Raw genomic sequence first — 19,490 nt, 5'->3', positions numbered from 1 at the left:
TTTCCGGGTAAGGTTTGTGATGTAGGCCATGCACCATTTTAGTTGCCCTTCTTTGTACACTCTCTAATGTATTTATATCCTTCTGGAGATATGGTCTCCAGAACTGGACACAGTATTCCAGATAGGGCCGTACCAATGACCTATACAGTGACATTATTACTACTTTTTTCCTGCTACTGATTTCTCTCCCTATGCAACCAAGCATCTGACTTACCTTCCTCATTGCTTTGTTGCATTGCTTTCCTGCCTTTAAGTCACATGAAATAGTGACTCCTAAATCCCTTTCCTCCTCAGTAGTTTCCATTATAGTACCCTTGATACTATATTTAGCCTTTGCGTTTTTGAGACCCAAGTGCATGATTTTGCATTTTTTAGCATTAAACTGTAGTTACCACGTTCTTGACCATTTCTCAAGCCTACCTAGGTCATCAATCATTTGCTTTACCCCTCCCGGTGTGTCTACCATGTTGCATATCTTTGTATCATCTGCAAAAAGGCATACTTTACCTTCAATACCATTTTCAATGTCACCAACAAAGATATTAAAGAGAACTGGTCCAAGTACTGATCCCTGGGGTACTCCACTGGTAACATTTTCCTCCATATATTGCACTCCATTTACTACAACTGTCCGTTTCCTATCCTGCAACCAGGTTCTTATCCACCCCCACACTTTCAAGTTTATTTATCAGTCTGCGATGTGGGACAGTGTCAAATGCCTTACTAAAGTCTAGATATGCTACATCTACAGCTTCCCCTTGATCTATTATTTTCATCACAAAGTCAAAAAAGTCAGTAAGATTTGTTTGGCATATAGTATATCCCTGTGTTATATTGTGCTTTAAGAAGTTGGTGATTCGCTCTGATGTGTTCATTGTGGGGAATAATGGGGGGGAAAAGTTACATATATATTTATGATCAGAGAGGGAGGTTGACTGTTCCTAAAACCAACAGGACTCTTCTGCGTTCCAGGTAAACTTGTAATGAATAAACGTTATAGTATCACCCAGTAATGGGCCACAAGTGATAATGTACTGTGATCATTATTTAGGATTAGCAGTAGTTTTTCCCAGAAAATATTTATCATTTTGACCTTATGAAAAAAAATTAAAAATAAATAAAGCCACAAGCCTTCGTTCTTCAGCAGCGAAAAGTGCATTGGGTATGGAAAGGCCTGACTGCCTCCTCACTCTTTCTTTTGACTATCATGCGCCCAATCGCAGACGAGGGGTGATATTCAGCGGTTGGGTAGGGTCAGCTGGCGGTCACAAATCTGACTAACGATGCTTGGTAAATGTGCCGTTGCATGTGTCTACCCCAGAATATTTTCACAATACTTGGATCAGTCATTTTGTGAGAAGTCTTGTGTGTGTTTTTGGACCAGGAATTTTTTGTTAGAAAGTAAGAAATCTGGAATTTGAAAGAGGATGCAGTTATTGTGTTATAAGCAAATCTCAACAGCACCCCTGCAGGCTGTGAGGTGGTACTGCACGCATCAATGTCATCTGATCTAATGATGAAAAACCACAGAATTAACTAATACGTTTACATAGAGACTATAGAATCTGTGTGTATATAAACAAGTGACACTTAGCATCCGATGCTGCATAATTAGTGGTATCTATCAATAGAGTCATGTGACGAGCGTTCAGTGATTCTGCATTCTGTATGAGCCAGCATTAGGAATTCACATTGCACCCTATCTCCCTCTCTGGATAAATATTGCTGTATTTTCCGGTAGGCGGAGAGGTTCCCAGGCTCCCGGGCATTCCTCTGGAGATGTATACTTCTGTCATCTTCCCGGCTCTTTATTCTTGTTTATGTCCAGAATACATGTTAGATCATCTTTTCTTGGATCCCCGAATGCAAGAGCTCAGCTTTTCAGCTCCTAATTAGCAGCTTCCTGCCCCTAATGAAGTGAGCTCGCCGGCTCTGGATTAAAATTCAGCCACTGTGCGCTTTTGTTTATGCTTCCAGATGTTTTCGCTTTTATCTACGAGTTACTGTGACAGCCGGCGCTAAATGATAAATCACTCGTGTTATGGCTGAAATGCATTTTGAAATTGAAATGTGGCAAAAGTTTGAAATCGCTCCAAGGATCAGCGCCACTTAGCGGGTCAATATCGGATCCCTGCCGCTGCGACATTCTCTATTGGCATATGTAAAGCAGAGACAGAATTGATGTCCACATTACTACACAGGGTGATTATCATTTTCACTGTGGTTGGACAGGGGTTAACCTCATATGTGCTGGAGGAAAACAACACACTGCACTGAGCCTCATGTACACGGTTAATTTGGAGTTTTACGTCACAGGCGTTTATCATCCCCTGTCATCGCAGCTAAATATAGGCCTGGCGGTCATTAACGTGATTACTTCAGTAGCTTGTAGTTGGTTGTGTTAGTAAAAGTACCTTTATTGTGTAATATTGCAGCTCTGTACCGCACTAGGGGAAAATTCAGACCTGATGACTAGCCAGCGATTTTTGCACTGCTGCAATCAGATAGTCGCTGCCTACAGGGGGAGTGTATTTTTGCTTTGCAAGTGTGCGAACGCATGTGTAACAGAGCTGCAAAAACTGTGCAGTCTCTGCGCAGCCCAGGACTTACTCAGCCGCTGCGATCACATCAGCCTGTCCGGGGCCGGAATTGACGTCACACACCCGCCCTGCAAACGCTTGGACACACCTGCGTTTTTTCAGACACTCCCAGAAAATGGGCAGTTGCCACCCACAAACGCCCTCTTCCTGTCAATCTCCTTGCGATCGCCTGTGCAAATGGATCCTTCGTACAAACCTGTTGCTGACCGGCGATCCGCTTTGCAGCCGTGCGACACGCCTGCGCATTGCGGTGCATACGCATGTGCAGTTTGGGTCTGATCGCCCGCTGTGCGAATTACCCCCAAGGTCAGTAAGGACTCTTTGTCTCAATCACATTAGCGCAAGGATTACTTTGCATCGCCGGGCGGGCTGCGTCAGACGTTTAGAACAACCAAGAAAAACGTTTAGTGGTAAATGATGATATCGGGAATTTTGATGTCAAATGAATTTGTTTCACTGTTACAAGTCTGCACTTACTCACCTTGGTCAGAGTTAGTACACTGTAATGGCGAAATGTGAAATATTGAGAGAAAAGTAGTATAGCGAGGATGCAACTTACGGCGTAGACCTGCGATGCCCAGCTGGCAGGAATAAGGGTGAAGTAGTCTGTGTGTGATCTCAGCGGAGCAACTCTGCAAAGGGTTTAGCAAGAAACAGAAGGATAACAAGGTGGCGGGTTACTTTATTTGCAAATCTAATAGATTTCAGAGACCCAAATTGCACAATATCCTGACATATTTTGTGGAGTAAAGGGGGGTACTCGCGGAGCGATAGTCTAAGCAATCTGACTAGATTGCTTAGAATTTCAGCATTATCGCTCTGTGTGTACCCCCCCCCCCCCCCCCCCCCCCCGCCAGCAATAGCTATGCGCAGCCCCGCGCATCGATATCGCTGCTGCTAGATTGGCCAATCTAGCGGGTCGCTCACTTCACCCGCTGGGTGAAGTGAGCGCCCCCCGTCTCCCCCCACACGCTCAGCACAGATCTCTCCTGCATTGGCCCGTCTATATGGGCCTTAAGCGGGCGTTTGTTTGGGTTTCTCCCTGGGGTTAGAGCACCTCTTGTATTTACTGGCTGTGAGGCAAGGCTATGACAACGGGGAGTGGTAAGTATTGCCATATACAGCATGCAGCAATGATCACTACCCACCTTTGCAGCAGGGAAGGCGGTATACACATCGGCTAATAAATAAACATTGCATTTACTTTTAGTTAGTAGTGAAATACAGAATTCTCTGCTCCTCGATACCACTTATTATTGGAGGGCTCACAGGCATAAATCCAATTTGACGCCTGCGCTTATACCTCATAAATCTCTTTTTGTTTTCGCTGATTGATCTGCATCTGTCACAGTGACATTTTATTTCAGGGTTATAGACAGCAGAGGACGGATGGCCTCTGGGACTGGCCCTCAAGGACTGCGTTACATGTTACAGGCAGTTGTGATTCAGTCTTTTCTGGCGACGCGCTATGAAAGTGCCACTCACAAAGCTGGTATAGCTAGTAACCCACGAATGGTGATGACTTCACCATCCACCATTTTCTCTGACGTCCTAGTGGATGCTGGGAACTCCGTAAGGACCATGGGGAATAGCGGCTCCGCAGAAGACTGGGCACAAAAGTAAAGCTTTAGGACTACCTGGTGTGCACTGGCTCCTCCCCCTATGACCCTCCTCCAAGCCTCAGTTAGATTTTTGTGCCCGGCCGAGAAGGGTGCACACTAGGGGCTCTCCTGAGCTTCTTAGTGAAAGTTTAGTTTTAGGTTTTTTATTTTCAGTGAGACCTGCTGGCAACAGGCTCACTGCACCGAGGGACTAAGGGGAGAAGAAGCGAACTCACCTGCGTGCAGAGTGGATTGGGCTTCTTAGGCTACTGGACACCATTAGCTCCAGAGGGACCGAACACAGGCCCAGCCTCGGAGCTCGGTCCCAGAGCCGCGCCGCCGGCCCCCTTACAGAGCCAGAAGCAAGAAGAGGTCCGGAAAAATCGGCGGCAGAAGACATCCTGTCTTCACCAAGGTAGCGCACAGCACTGCAGCTGTGCGCCATTGCTCCTCAGCACACTTCACACTCCGGTCACTGAGGGTGCAGGGCGCTGGGGGGGGCGCCCTGAGCAGCAATAAAAACACCTTGGCTGGCGAAAATACATCACATATAGCCCCCAGGGCTATATGGATGAATTTTAACCCCTGCCAGATTCCACAGAAAAACGGGAGAAAAGGCCGCCGAGAAGGGGGCGGAACCTATCTCCTCAGCACACTGGCGCCATTTTCTCTCACAGCTCCGTTGGAGGGAAGCTCCCTGGCTCTCCCCTGCAGTTACTACACTACAGAAAGGGGTTAAAAAAGAGAGGGGGGCACTAATTAGGCGCAGTATAACAATACAGCAGCTATAAGGGGAAAAACACTTATATAAGGTTATCCCTGTATATATATATATATATATATATATATATATAGCGCTCTGGTGTGTGCTGGCATACTCTCCCTCTGTCTCCCCAAAGGGCTAGTGGGGTCCTGTCCTCTATCAGAGCATTCCCTGTGTGTGTGCTGTGTGTCGGTACGTTGTGTCGACATGTATGAGGAGGAAAATGAGGTGGAGGCGGAGCAATTGCCTGTAACAGAGATGTCACCCCCTAGGGAGTCGACACCTGAGTGGATGAGCTTATGGAAGGAATTATGTGACCGTGTCAGCTCTTTACAAAAGATTGATGACATGAGACAGCCGGCGACTCAGCCTGTGCCTGTCCAGGTGTCTCAAAAGCCATCTGGGGCTCTAAAACGCCCGTTACCGCAGATGGCAGATACAGACGCCGACACGGATACTGACTCCAGTGTCGACGATTAAAGAGACGAATGTGACTTCCAGTAGGGCCACACGTTACATGATTGAGGCTATGGAAAATGTTTTTACACATTTCTGATAATACCAGTACCACTAAAAAGGGTATTATGTTGGGTGAGAAAAAACTGCCTGTAGTTTTTCCTACATCTGAGGGATTAAATGAAGTGTGTGAGGATGCGTGGGTTTCCCCCGATAAAAACTGTTAATTCCTAAAAAGTTATTGGCATCATACCCCTTCCCGCCAGAGGATAGGGCACGTTGGGAAACACCCCTTAGGGTGAATAAAGCGCTCACACGCTTGTCTAAACAGGTGGCACTACCGTCCCCGGATACGGCCGCCCTTAAGGAACCTGCTGACAGAAAGCAGTAAAATATCCTAAAATGTATATACACTCACACGGGTGTGATACTGCGACCAGCAATCGCCTCAGCCTGGATGTGCAGTGCTGGGGTGGCTTGGTCGGATTCCCTGACTGACAATATTGATACCCTAGATAGGGACAGTATATTACTAACTATAGAGCATTTAAAAGATGCATTTCTATATATGCGTGATGCACAGAGGGATATTTGCCGACTGGCATCAAGAGTAAGTGCGCTGTCCATTTCTGCCAGAAGAGGGTTATGGACAAGACAGTGGTCAGGTGATGCTGATTCCAAAAGGCATATGGAAGTATCGCCTTATAAAAGGGAGGAGTTATTTGGGGTAGGTCTAACAGACCTGGTGGCCACGGCAACGGCTGGAAAATCCACATTTTTACCCCAGGTAGCTTCTCAACCTAAGAAGACGCCGTATTATCAGGCGCAGTCCTCTCGGTCCCATAAGGGCAAGCGGGCAAAAGGCGCCTCATTTCTGCCCCGTGGCAGAGGGAGAGGAAAAAGGCTGCAGCAAACAGCCAATTCCCAGGAACAAAAGCCCTCTCCCGCCTCCGCAAAGTCCTCAGCATGACGCTGGGGCTTTACAAGCGGTCTCAGGCACGGTGGGGGCCCGTCTCAAGAAATTTGAGACGTCTTCTCCTCGCCGTTTCATAAAGTCTGCTTTACCGACGTCTCCCTCAGACAGGGAGACAGTATTGCAAGCCATTCACAGGCTGTATTCCCAGCAGGTGATAATCAAGGTATCCCTCCTGCAACAGGGAAAGGGGTACTATTCCACACTATTTGTGGTACCGAAGCCGGACGGCTCGGTGAGACCAATTTTAAATCTAAAATCCTTGAACACTTACATACAAAGGTTCAAATTCAAGATGGAGTCACTCAGAGCAGTGATTGCAAACCTGGAAGAAGGGGACTATATGGTCTCTCTGGACATCAAAGATGCTTACCTACATGTCCCAATTTACCCTTCTCCAAGGGTACCTCAGGTTTGTGGTACAGAACTGTCACTATCAGTTTCAGACGCTGCCGTTTGGATTGTCCACGGCACCCCGGGTCTTTACCAAGGTAATGGCCGAAATGATGATACTCATTCGAAAGAAGGGAGTTTTAGTTATCCCTTACTTGGACGATCTCCTGATAAGGGCAAGATCCAGGGAACAGTTGGAAGTCGGGGTAGCACTATCTCAGATAGTGCTGCGGCAGCACGGTTGGATTCTCAATATTCCAAAATCGCAGCTGATCCCGACGACACGCCTTCTATTCCTAGGGATGATCCTGGACACAGTCCAGAAAAAGGTGTTTTCTCCCAGAGGAGAAAGCCAGGGAGTTATCCGAACTAGTCAGTAACCTCCTAAAACCAGGCCAAGTGTCAGTGCAGCAGTGCACAAGGGTCCTGGGAAAAATGGTGGCTTCCTACGAAGCAATTCCATTCGGCAGATTCCACGCAAGAACTTTCCAGTGGGACCTGCTGGACAAATGGTCCGGATCGCATCTTCAGATGCATCAGCGGATAACCCTGTCACCAAGCACAAGGGTGTCTCTCCTGTGGGGGTTGCAGAGTGCTCATCTTCTAGAGGGCCGCAGATTCGGCATTCAGGACTGGGTCCTGGTGACCACGGATGCCAGCCTGCGAGGCTGGGGAGCAGTCACACAGGGAAGAATTTTCCAGGGCTTGTGGTCAAGCCTGGAGACATCACTTCACATAAATATTTTGGAGCTAAGGGCCATTTACAATGCCCTAAGCCAAGCAAGACCTCTGCTTCAAGGTCAGCCGGTGCTGATCCAGTCGGACAACATCACGGCAGTCGCCCACGTAAACAGACAGGGCGGCACAAGAAGCAGGAGGGCAATGGCAGAAGCTGCAAGGATTTTTCGCTGGGCGGAAAATCATGTGATAGCACTGTCAGCAGTGTTCATTCCGGGAGTGGACAACTGGGAAGCAGACTTCCTCAGCAGGCACGACCTCCACCCGGGAGAGTGGGGACTTCACCCAGAAGTCTTCCACATGATTGTAAACCATTGGGAAAAACCAAAGGTGGACATGATGGCGTCCCGCCTAAACAAAAAATTGGACAGGTATTGCGCCAGGTCAAGGGACCCTCAGGCAATAGCTGTGGACGCTCTGGTAACACCGTGGGTGTACCAGTCAGTGTATGTGTTCCCTCCTCTTCCTCTCATACCAAAAGTACTGAGAATTATAAGACGGAGGGGAGTAAGAACTATACTCGTGGCTCCGGATTGGCCAAGAAGGACTTGGTACCCGGAACTTCAAGAGATGCTCACGGAGGACCCGTGGCCTCTACCTCTAAGAAGGGACCTGCTCCAGCAAGGACCCTGTCTATTCCAAGACTTACCGCGGCTGCGTTTGACGGCAGGGCGGTTGAACGCCGGATCCTGAAGGAAAAAGGCATTCCGGATGAAGTCATCCCTACACTGGTCAAGCCAGGAAGGATCACCGCATTTGGCGAAAGTATGTTGCGTGGTGCGAGGCCAGTAAGGCCCCGATGGAGGAATTTCAACTAGGTCGATTCCTGCATTTCCTGTAAACAGGAGTGTCTATGGGCCTAAAATTGGGGTCCATTAAGGTTCAAATTTCGGCCCTGTCAATTTTCTTCCAGAAAGAACTAGCTTCACTACCTGAAGTTCAGACGTCTGTAAAAGGGGTACTGCATATACAGCCTCCCTTTGTGCCTCCAGTGGCACCTTGGGATCTCAATGTAGTTTTGGGGTTCCTAAAGTCACATTGGTTTGAACCACTTGAATCTGTGGAGTTAAAATATCTCACATGGAAAGTGGTCATGTTGTTGGCCCTGGCCTCGGCCAGGCACGTGTCAGAATTGGCGGGCTTTATCCTGTAAAAGCCCTTATCTGATCTTCCATTCAGACAGGGCGGAATTGAGGACTCGTCCTCATTTTCTCCCTAAGGTGGTTTCAGTGTTTCATCTGAACCAACCTATTGTGGTACCTGCGGCTACTAGGGACTTGGAGGACTCCAAGTTGCTGGACGTAGTCAGGGCCCTGAAAATATATGTTTCCAGGACGGCTGGAATCAGAAGATCTGACTCGCTGTTTATCCTGTATGCACCCAACAAGCTGGGTGCTCCTGCTTCTAAGCAGACTATTGCTCGTTGGATTTGTAGTTCAATTCAGCTTGCACATTCTGTGGCAGGCCTGCCACAGCCAAAATCTGTAAAAGCCCATTCCACAAGGAAGGTGGCCTCATCTTGGGCGGCTGCCCGAGGGGTCTCGGCTTTACAACTTTGCCGAGCAGCTACTTGGTCAGGGGCAAACACGTTTGCTAAATTCTACAAATTTGATACCCTGGCTGAGGAGGACCTTGAGTTCTCTCATTCGGTGCTGCAGAGTCATCCGCACTCTCCCGCCCGTTTGGGAGCTTTGGTATAATCCCCATGGTCCTTACGGAGTTCCCAGCATCCACTAGGACGTCAGAGAAAATAAGAATTTACTTACCGATAATTCTATTTCTCGTAGTCCGTAGTGGATGCTGGGCGCCCATCCCAAGTGCGGATTGTCTGCAATACTTGTACATAGTTATTGTTACAAAAATCGGGTTATTATTGTTGTGAGCCATCTTTTCAGAGGCTCCTCTGTTATCATGCTGTTAACTGGGTTCAGATCACAGGTTGTACGGTGTGATTGGTGTGGCTGGTATGAGCCTTACCCGGGATTCAAAATCCGTCCTTATTGTGTACGCTCGTCCGGGCACAGTATCCTAACTGAGGCTTGGAGGAGGGTCATAGGGGGAGGAGCCAGTGCACACCCGGTAGTCCTAAAGCTTTACTTTTGTGCCCAGTCTCCTGCGGAGCCGCTATTCCCCATGGTCCTTACGGAGTTCCCAGCATCCACTACGGACTACGAGAAATAGAATTATCGGTAAGTAAATTCTTATTATTTGCCCGATGCCATAAACAAGGTCAGGAATTTTCAACTGCAGGAAATATAATGTGTAAGCCTTAACGAACACGGGCCACACAAAATAACCCTGGAAGCTGTGGCCCAACAGTGACAAATACTATACCACGTGCAGGTTACCCAGAGCTCCTGCCAAGAGGAGAGATGAGAACTTCACGTCATGCCTCTCGCAAATTGCCTTCCTCCTAGTACAGTGAGTGCAGGAGGAAGCTCAGTGATATACACACAACACTCACCTGTTATTACACCTGCGGAGTAACAAGTACCAGAGAGGGAGAGGAAAACCCTCCTCATACTATCACCCCCAGTGACACTAATACAGTGAGTGCAGGAGGGAGCTCAGTGCCATACACACAGCACTCACCTGTTATTACACCTGCGGAGTAACAAGTACCAGAGAGGGAGAGGATAACCCTCCTCATACTATCACCCCCAGTGACAGCAGTACAGTGAGTGCAGGAGGAAGCTCAGTGATATACACACAGCACTCACCTGTTATTACACCTGCGGAGTAACAAGTACCAGAGAGAGAGAGGAAAACCCTCCTCATACTATCACCCCCAGTGACAGCAGTACGGTGAGTGCAGGAGGAAGCTCAGTGATATACACACAACACTCACCTGTTATTACACCTGCGGAGTAACAAGTACCAGAGAGAGAGAGGAAAACCCTCCTCATACTATCACCCCCAGTGACAGCAGTACGGTGAGTGCAGGAGGAAGCTCAGTGATATACACACAACACTCACCTGTTATTACACCTGCGGAGTAACAACAAGTACCAGAGAGAGAGAGGAAAACCCTCCTCATACTATCACCCCCAGTGACAGCAGTACAGTGAGTGCAGGAGGAAGCTCAGTGATATACACACAACACTCACCTGTTATTACACCTGCGGAGTAACAAGTACCAGAGAGGGAGAGGAAAACCCTCCTCATACTATCACCCCCAGTGACAGCAGTACGGTGAGTGCAGGAGGAAGCTCAGTGATATACACACAACACTCACCTGTTATTACACCTGCGGAGTAACAAGTACCAGAGAGGGAGAGGAAAACCCTCCTCATACTATCACCCCCAGTGACAGCAGTACAGTGAGTGCAGGAGGAAGCTCAGTGACATACACACAACACTCACCTGTTATTACACCTGCGGAGTAACAACAAGTACCAGAGAGAGAGAGGAAAACCCTCCTCATACTATCACCCCCAGTGACAGCAGTACAGTGAGTGCAGGAGGAAGCTCAGTGATATACACACAACACTCACCTGTTATTACACCTGCGGAGTAACAAGTACCAGAGAGGGAGAGGAAAACCCTCCTCATACTATCACCCCCAGTGACAGCAGTACAGTGAGTGCAGGAGGAAGCTCAGTGACATACACACAACACTCACCTGTTATTACACCTGCGGAGTAACAACAAGTACCAGAGAGAGAGAGGAAAACCCTCCTCATACTATCACCCCCAGTGACAGCAGTACAGTGAGTGCAGGAGGAAGCTCAGTGATATACACACAACACTCACCTGTTATTACACCTGCGGAGTAACAAGTACCAGAGAGAGAGAGGAAAACCCTCCTCATACTATCACCCCCAGTGACAGCAGTACAGTGAGTGCAGGAGGAAGCTCAGTGATATACACACAACACTCACCTGTTATTACACCTGCGGAGTAACAAGTACCAGAGAGGGAGAGGAAAACCCTCCTCATACTATCACCCCCAGTGACAGCAGTACAGTGAGTGCAGGAGGAAGCTCAGTGACATACACACAACACTCACCTGTTATTACACCTGCGGAGTAACAACAAGTACCAGAGAGAGAGAGGAAAACCCTCCTCATACTATCACCCCCAGTGACAGCAGTACGGTGAGTGCAGGAGGAAGCTCAGTGATATACACACAACACTCACCTGTTATTACACCTGCGGAGTAACAAGTACCAGAGAGAGAGAGGAAAACCCTCCTCATACTATCACCCCCAGTGACAGCAGTACAGTGAGTGCAGGAGGAAGCTCAGTGATATACACACAACACTCACCTGTTATTACACCTGCGGAGTAACAACAAGTACCAGAGAGGGAGAGGAAAACCCTCCTCATACTATCACCCCCAGTGACAGCAGTACAGTGAGTGCAGGAGGAAGCTCAGTGCCATACACACAGCACTCACCTGTTATTACACCTGCGGAGTAACAAGTACCAGAGAGAGAGAGGAAAACCCTCCTCATACTATCACCCCCAGTGACAGCAGTACAGTGAGTGCAGGAGGAAGCTCAGTGATATACACACAACACTCACCTGTTATTACACCTGCAGAGTAACAAGTACCAGAGAGAGAGAGGAAAACCCTCCTCATACTATCACCCCCAGTGACAGCAGTACAGTGAGTGCAGGAGGAAGCTCAGTGATATACACACAGCACTCACCTGTTATTACACCTGCAGAGTAACAAGTACCAGAGAGAGAGAGGAAAACCCTCCTCATACTATCACCCCCAGTGACAGCAGTACAGTGAGTGCAGGAGGAAGCAATGGTGATTGCATTATGTGTCACTTGCACTTCCTCCTGCAGTCAGTGATTCACCAGCGTCCCTCCTGGCTCCACAAGACTTACTTGGGGGTAACAAGAAGAATGCGTGCCACCTCGGGGCGAAGTAATGGGATGGATTCACGTATACGTTACAGGACATGCCCACTATACAATGCAGAACACTCTGTTCTCCCTAAAAATGAGAGTTCTAGGTCCCAAGTTAGCTGAAAATAACGGGACAAAACTCCAGCACAGCTACAAGCACTATACGGTAACATGCCAAACCCAAACCCAATCTATGGATCTTAATTCATTGCTTTCTGTATTATTAATGTCTTGATGTTTTGTCAGTGACTTCTTGTTCTTGGCGTTAAGAGCGTATACACCGCGTCTCTTCCCAGTTTTAATGTAAACTGTGTATCAATCATTGCTAGATTTCCTTAGGAAACAGGCGTCCTCCACATAGAGTCCGGCTCGTATCGTTACAGGCAAACTGCTACATTGCAAAAATGAGAGGAATTAATCATTGCGCGCATGACGTCTCTGCAGTGTTTTTAGTAGTTGCGGAGCGCTGGGTACATCTACGATCAATACAGGCAGAAAATGGACATCGAATCCAACGTCACAATGAATATTGATTTGTGTTTCTGCTTCACCGGCAAATTGCATAAATGTGTTTTATTTATTTTTTTTGTACTTTTTTTTGTTGTTGCAGAAAACAGGACGTACATAAAACCTCCGATTATGTACTGAAGATGAGGTCGGAGATTGCGCTGTTCGCCGGAATGGACGCTCCCAGCCTTTGCTGCCTTCAGTATGAAAAGACAGACCGCGAATTGAAGCATGAAATGTGGAGGACTTTTTTTCGAGCTGTTTCCGCAGTTGCTGCATCAACAACTGCTCTGTCATACCGAGGAAACGGAGAGATTTCCTGCAAGACGTTCCTATAAGGCCACCCCGCGGTGACACCTAGATCATAGATCCCAAAATAGAAGAGAAATTGACATTTTAAGCACATCTACTACAACCACAATCCCTCTTCCCACACGGATTTGTTTTTCGCTAACCAGGAATAATTTTATTCTCCAGCTACGACACAAAAAGTTGTTCCATACTCAACCAAGTTCTTACCAGCTCCCCTAGTGGCTGAATCTGGAATTGTTTCTCACAGATACCACTCGTCACTGAACAATATAATTTGTGTTTATAAATTTAGCTTTGTTTACTGAAGCGAATATTCAGTATATATATATTACATTTTGGAAAGAAATGTGTGTACATTTTTTTAAGAAAAATACAAATGCTGTACAAATTATTCTTTCATTAGACGACCAATGAAGATCCGCACAGATGCCCCGTCCTGGGGGGGACAAATGAGATTAAGGCTTTTAAACGCTTGGCTCAACGTTTGGTCTTTTAAAGGAAATGAACATACGGTAGAGTGTTAGGTAATGGAAACTTTTAAGTATGGTTTCTCTGTTGTACTATATTAAGTTAAAAGTATAACTTTGTTAAAATGTTCTTGCTAAAATACAGTATTAAAACTTTTTTTGTTTGACTTTTGAAATCTTCTTTTTTTTTCAGTAAAAATAAAATCTTGCTCCTCATTTACAGAAATAATATATCTGTATTTATCCAGTGTCATATTGTGGGAATTGCAGTCCTGTTGGAATTCACACAGTGATTAACGCGTTTTGCAATAAAGTACAGTAGTGCATGGACTCTTACCAGATGGATAGAAATATCCTATATAATGCAGTTATCTCAATCCACTAAAATTTATTTCATCCTTGAATACTGTGACAGCCTAACGCACGATGACCTCAGTATGCGGAATATCCAAAGATGTTTATACAGACCTTAGCGTCATCACATATAAAAGTAAAGCACTCACAATAAATAATACTTCTACTGTATACTGTACTTCTTTGGACACTATTTGCATTTGTTCTATTCTCTTCACAACCTGGCCATAACACTTGGGGCAGGTCCAAGTATCCACGTATACAGACTTACCTCCTAAGCAAACCTGACGCGTTTCAGTATTTTGAAGGAGTACACAGTTGGTGAAGCAGGAAAATGACACAGACACAATCAACAGTATTCAGTCCATCCTTTACTATATTGTACTTGTCTTTATCTAGAGATAGATCAAACAAACACCGCAGTGTGACAGCCATTTAATTTCACTGACCTCATGGTAATTGAGATAATTAATTGGCTCCGTCATCGCATCCACTTACATCTAATTCTTGTAAGAGAGGTTTGAATACATTTTTACATTTGAATCTGCCAACACCACCTCCTGGCCTGGTCTGATAATGAATGAACCCCTTGTCATGTTGATGGTGAAACCGTCATCCTTCCAGTCAGTTATTGTTGGAAGTCATGGTGACACCACCTAGGGTCATATGTAATAGGGTCTGAGTTTGCCAAAGGTGTGGGATTCCGGACAATCTTTTTTTTTTTTTAAGCGACAATCATTACAAGGCAAAACCAAATGGCGTATATACGCTAGGGGTACGACGACAGGCAGTGCTTGCTTTGTGACAGGGTATACAGCCACCTTCTCTGCACCACAACACTTTCCTACCACCTCAATGGTGCTGGAGATCTAGACTCATCCTATACTTCTAAGGAGATGCACTCTAGACTCATCCTATACTTCTAAGGAGATGCACTCTAGACTCATCTTATACTTCTAAGGAGATGCACTCTAGACTCATCTTATACTTCTAAGGAGATGCACTCTAGACTCATACTATACTTCTAAGGAGATGCACTTTAGACTCATCCTATACGTCTAAGGAGATGCACTCTAGACTCATCCTATACTTCTAAGGAGATACACTCTAGACTCATCCTATACTTCTAAGGAGATGCACTCTAGACTCATCTTATACTTCTAAGGAGATGCACTCTAGACTCATACTATACTTCTAAGGAGATGCACTTTAGACTCATCCTATACGTCTAAGGAGATGCACTCTAGACTCATCCTATACGTCTAAGGAGATGCACTCTAGACTCATCGTATACTTCTAAGGAGATACACTCTAGACTCATCCTATACGTCTAAGGAGATGCACTCTAGACTCATCCTATACTTCTAAGGAGATACACTCTAGACTCATCCTATACGTCTAAGGAGATGCACTCTAGACTCATCGTATACGTCTAAGGAGATGCACTCTAGACTCATCCTATACGTCTAAGGAGATGCACTTTAGACTCATCGTATACGTCTAAGGAGATGCACTTTAGACTCATCGTATACGTCTAAGGAGATGCACTTTAGACTCATCCTATTCTTCTAAGGAGATGCACTCTACACTCATCCTATACGTCTAAGGAGATGCACTTTAGACTCATCCTATACTTCTAAGGAGAAAAAACGCTCCACTGTGTCCCACATCAGCAGAATCAGACCCAAAGTGTCTGCACCACCATACTGTGTGAGCATTAGACATAAGATCTATCAGAATTACAGGGCAAAGGTGCAATACACAACAGATCATCATAGCCTGATAACAAGGGCTAAGAGCTACACTTTTCTATAACGTCACACTACAAGCGAGTAACTTATACAAGATGGCAACATGACAGCAATTTCAGCAGTTCTCAAGGCAGAGATAGGAGACAGACATAGCATACAGTCACAATTACACATTGCACTGTAACACCCATTAGAAAGACATTCCAACACAGGAGTCTGTGTGATATTTACTGTGCAGTTGCTGTATTGGTTTAAAGGTGTCCAGCAGGGGGCAGGCTCTCTCACTCCTATGTGACCCATACGGTGGATCACACCTACAGCATGTAACTGACGGTCCCAAAACAAGGGCGGTTCCCAACAATAATAAAACGATAACCAGAGGGGTCATTATCTGGAATTTTAGTGTGATCTCTAACTAAAATGGCCCAAAATGATCCCATTGATGAGTGATTTTGACCTTCAGTCGCCTTAAGCACTTAGTGGAAGGTGTTCTTCACCATAGTGCAATATAAAGCCAGAATATATAAATGTACAAAGCGACACACCTGCCAGATGGTAACCGTCCACACCAATACATTGTGTTACTGTTAGTGCTACTTTCATTGATAGAATGTTACATCTATTCCAAACTGTACATTATAGGGGAAAACAACAGATGTTGGTAATTCATATTGTGTTTGCATCTAGTTATATTTCATATTGGAAGTGCGACTTTCACATTTAACAATAACAGTCTTTCTTATGTACTTGGCTATATACTACACTATTATATTGTGTACAAGTAGGGTAATCTACTGCTTCCATGGCCAGTCCACATCTCTGCACAGTCAGGGGACGTACGGTAAGTATGCACACTCCGGGCCTGAGTCAGAGGTGGCCGCAAAACGCGTTGCTGCTGTCTGTAAGCAGCGGATCTGAGAAAAACTCCAAATTTCGCAGATGCTGTCTGTTGTATAGAGGCCCTCATTCCGAGTTGATCGCTCGCTAGCTGCTTTTAGTAGCATTGCACACACTAGGCTGCCGCCCTCTGGGAGTGTATCTTAGCTTAGCAGAAGTGCGAACGAAAGGTTAGCAGTTCTGCTACTAAAAAAATGTCTGCAGTTTCTGAGCAGCTCGAAACTTACTCCTACCTTGCGATCACCTCAGTCAGTTTAGTTCCTGCTTTGACGTCACAAACACGCCCTGCGTTCGGCCAGCCACTCCCCCATTTCCCCAGCCACGCCTGCGTTTTTTAGCACACTCCCTGAAAACCGCCAGTTATTTCCCAGAAACACCCACTTCCTGTCAATCACTCACCGATCAGCAGAGCGACAGAAAAGCGTAGCTCGCCCTTGTGTAAAACGGCATAGTTTTGTGTGAAAGTACTTCGCGCGTGTGTACTGCGGCCCGTACGCATGCGCAGAAATGCCGATTTTTATCCTGATCGCTGTGCTGCGAACAACGGCAGCTAGCGATCAACTCGGAATGAGGGCCAGAGTCCCACCGCCTGGTCCGCACATCTACTCACTTGCATACATCTGTCGTACCATCTGAGCTCTAAGCAACCCTATGGCTGCTCCGAATGTGCATCGCCGCCACGGCCAGTGAAACTGTGTCCAAAGACAGAGTAGCTGGCTGGAACACTCACCCACACCACAACAAAGCTGTGACACGCCAGCGTTAAATTTATCACTACCCTGTTACCTCCCCCAAATAGTCACTGTCTGTCAATCACTCTGCGTCCTAATCCACAGTGGACTTACCTGCCCTGGTCAGACCCCAGTTGCACTTCAGTAATACTCTAGGTACAGCTGGAACATTCTTATTGTTTTATAGGTTTTGAAGACACAGTTGGGTACCGATATGGGGTGTATACAGACTGATTTATTAAGAGCGGTGTCTGGTTTTGGTAGAGGAACTTCTGCAGCTTAAAACATTTCAGATGTGAAATTTGAATACCAGCCTCAATGAAAATCAATAGGGTATGCAAACAGATATTACATTGTGTCGGGGTGTCATTATTTGTAGTAGAGTGTTGCAGGTGCTGGGTGTGTCATTGCTGAATGTCGGCAGCTGCGTCTACTGGGCATTTATGCTTACATATGGAAATATAAAGTAGGCATGAGGGGCTGGCTGTATCTTTTGACTTTTACAAATATAGTTGGTTCCTGTTTTCAATTGACTGTTTCGATGGGATGTAGTCATGTCGACAATACAATGTCAACAGTTATGATATCATTGAATATGTTCACAATGTTGACATCTGAAATGTTCACATTCTGCATGGGCCTTAGGGTTAGGGAAATGTTAGGGTTAGGCTGCAGGAGGGGATGGTTAGAGTTAGGCACTAGGGGAAGGATTAGGCTATGGTAGGGGAGATTAGGAGCTAGGCACCAGGGGAAGGGTTAGGGTTAGACTGTAAGAAGGGTGGGTTAGGGTTAGGCTGTAAGAAGGGTGGGTTAGGGTTAGGCTGCAAGAAGGGTGGGTTAGGGTTAGGCTGTAAGAAGGTTGGGTTAGGGTTAGACTGTAAGAATGGTGGGTTAGGGTTAGACTGTAAGAAGGGTGGGTTAGGGTTAGACTATAAGAAGGGTGGATTAGGCTGCAGGAGGTGATGGTTACGATTATGCACTAGGAGGTAGGTTAGGTGGCAGTAGTTTTAGGGTTAGGAACTGTTGAAAGGTTTAGGATTGCCAATACTCACAACCAAAAGCCACACAGGATCCGCTGGAAGTCATCCTGACCTCACCGCCAGACGTGGCCGACACAGCTAGACTGCCGAGGACATTTTGTCAACATTCTAATCATGTGAACATTTCACATCAGTTTAGATACGATGAATGTCAAGAAAGCATGCCACACCCGTTTTGACGAGAACTATTTCCGTTAACAAATAAAAGATATCCTATGGACCTCAAAGAAAAAGAGTTAACAAAGGTAAGTTTTATCATAACTCTTATTTTTAAAACTTATCTCAGATTCATTATAGACTGTATCTACGTGTTTCATTCATTTATTTATTTTTACTTTTCTGCACGCTTTATTCCATATTTCGATGAGTTAGATGTTGAGCAAACACATTTCCAGATCTCTCCTGCGTCTCAGCGGCACAGCTACTGCCTATGACTGGTAATGGCGTTCTGCGCACACCGTAGGGAAAACCTCCTAATGTCTGGGTGATTATTTGGCTTTACAATCACCTTCCCACTCCTTGTATAGTAAGCAGCGGTTTCACTATTTTCTAGTAAGTTCTCGCTCAGTGCCCACAGACCGGCACCAGTCGAATTAAAAATATTTGTAAAAAATATTGAGACCAGTGAATGGTTGGATCATCTAATATATCAATGTGTGCATCTATCACACACCGTTTTCTAGCTATTGGTTATTATAGAATAAGAGCGGTGCGTGTAAGTTAAGTCGGAACCATCTTTGTCCCTATTCTGGAGGTTTCATGTTTCCTCCAGACAATCCGAATAGATCAAATTTATCATCGCTGAATCTTCTCCTAAATTTCCGTGCATGACTTTAACCCCACCCCCAAGCGCTCTACGTGCCCCATTCCTCGCCCGGCACGGGAAGGGCACCTACGCTGTATAAGATATTGCCAGTTGTATACTGTGAATTATTTATTTCACAATTCAAGACGATAACTCTGCCAAGTTTGTCATTTACAGTTTTAATAATTCCGCCAGCTATTGTGTCCTTGGTCGTAATTACAGCGCTCTGCTCATTTGTA

The 19,490-nt window shown here is 46.0% G+C and overlaps 1 protein-coding gene across 6 annotated transcripts in view; it reads left to right on the top strand.

The window, feature by feature from the left end:
• Positions 1-13,840, top strand: part of DACH2 (dachshund family transcription factor 2) — a 731,638-nt gene extending 717,798 nt beyond the window's left edge. For all 6 annotated transcript variants that reach the window (XM_063938387.1, XM_063938386.1, XM_063938385.1 and 3 more), the window contains one exon: positions 12,998-13,840. In XM_063938387.1, coding sequence (XP_063794457.1) covers positions 12,998-13,035 — 38 coding nt within the window. In that variant the 3' untranslated portion in view covers positions 13,036-13,840. The remainder of the gene's footprint in view (positions 1-12,997) is intronic.
• Positions 13,841-19,490: the final 5,650 nt, after the last annotated feature.

Source organism: Pseudophryne corroboree, chromosome 8, assembly GCF_028390025.1.
Source record: "Pseudophryne corroboree isolate aPseCor3 chromosome 8, aPseCor3.hap2, whole genome shotgun sequence".
Lineage (NCBI taxonomy): Eukaryota > Metazoa > Chordata > Amphibia > Anura > Myobatrachidae > Pseudophryne > Pseudophryne corroboree.
Note: the sequence above shows the minus strand (reverse complement) of the source record. Positions and strands in the feature narration are given on the sequence as shown.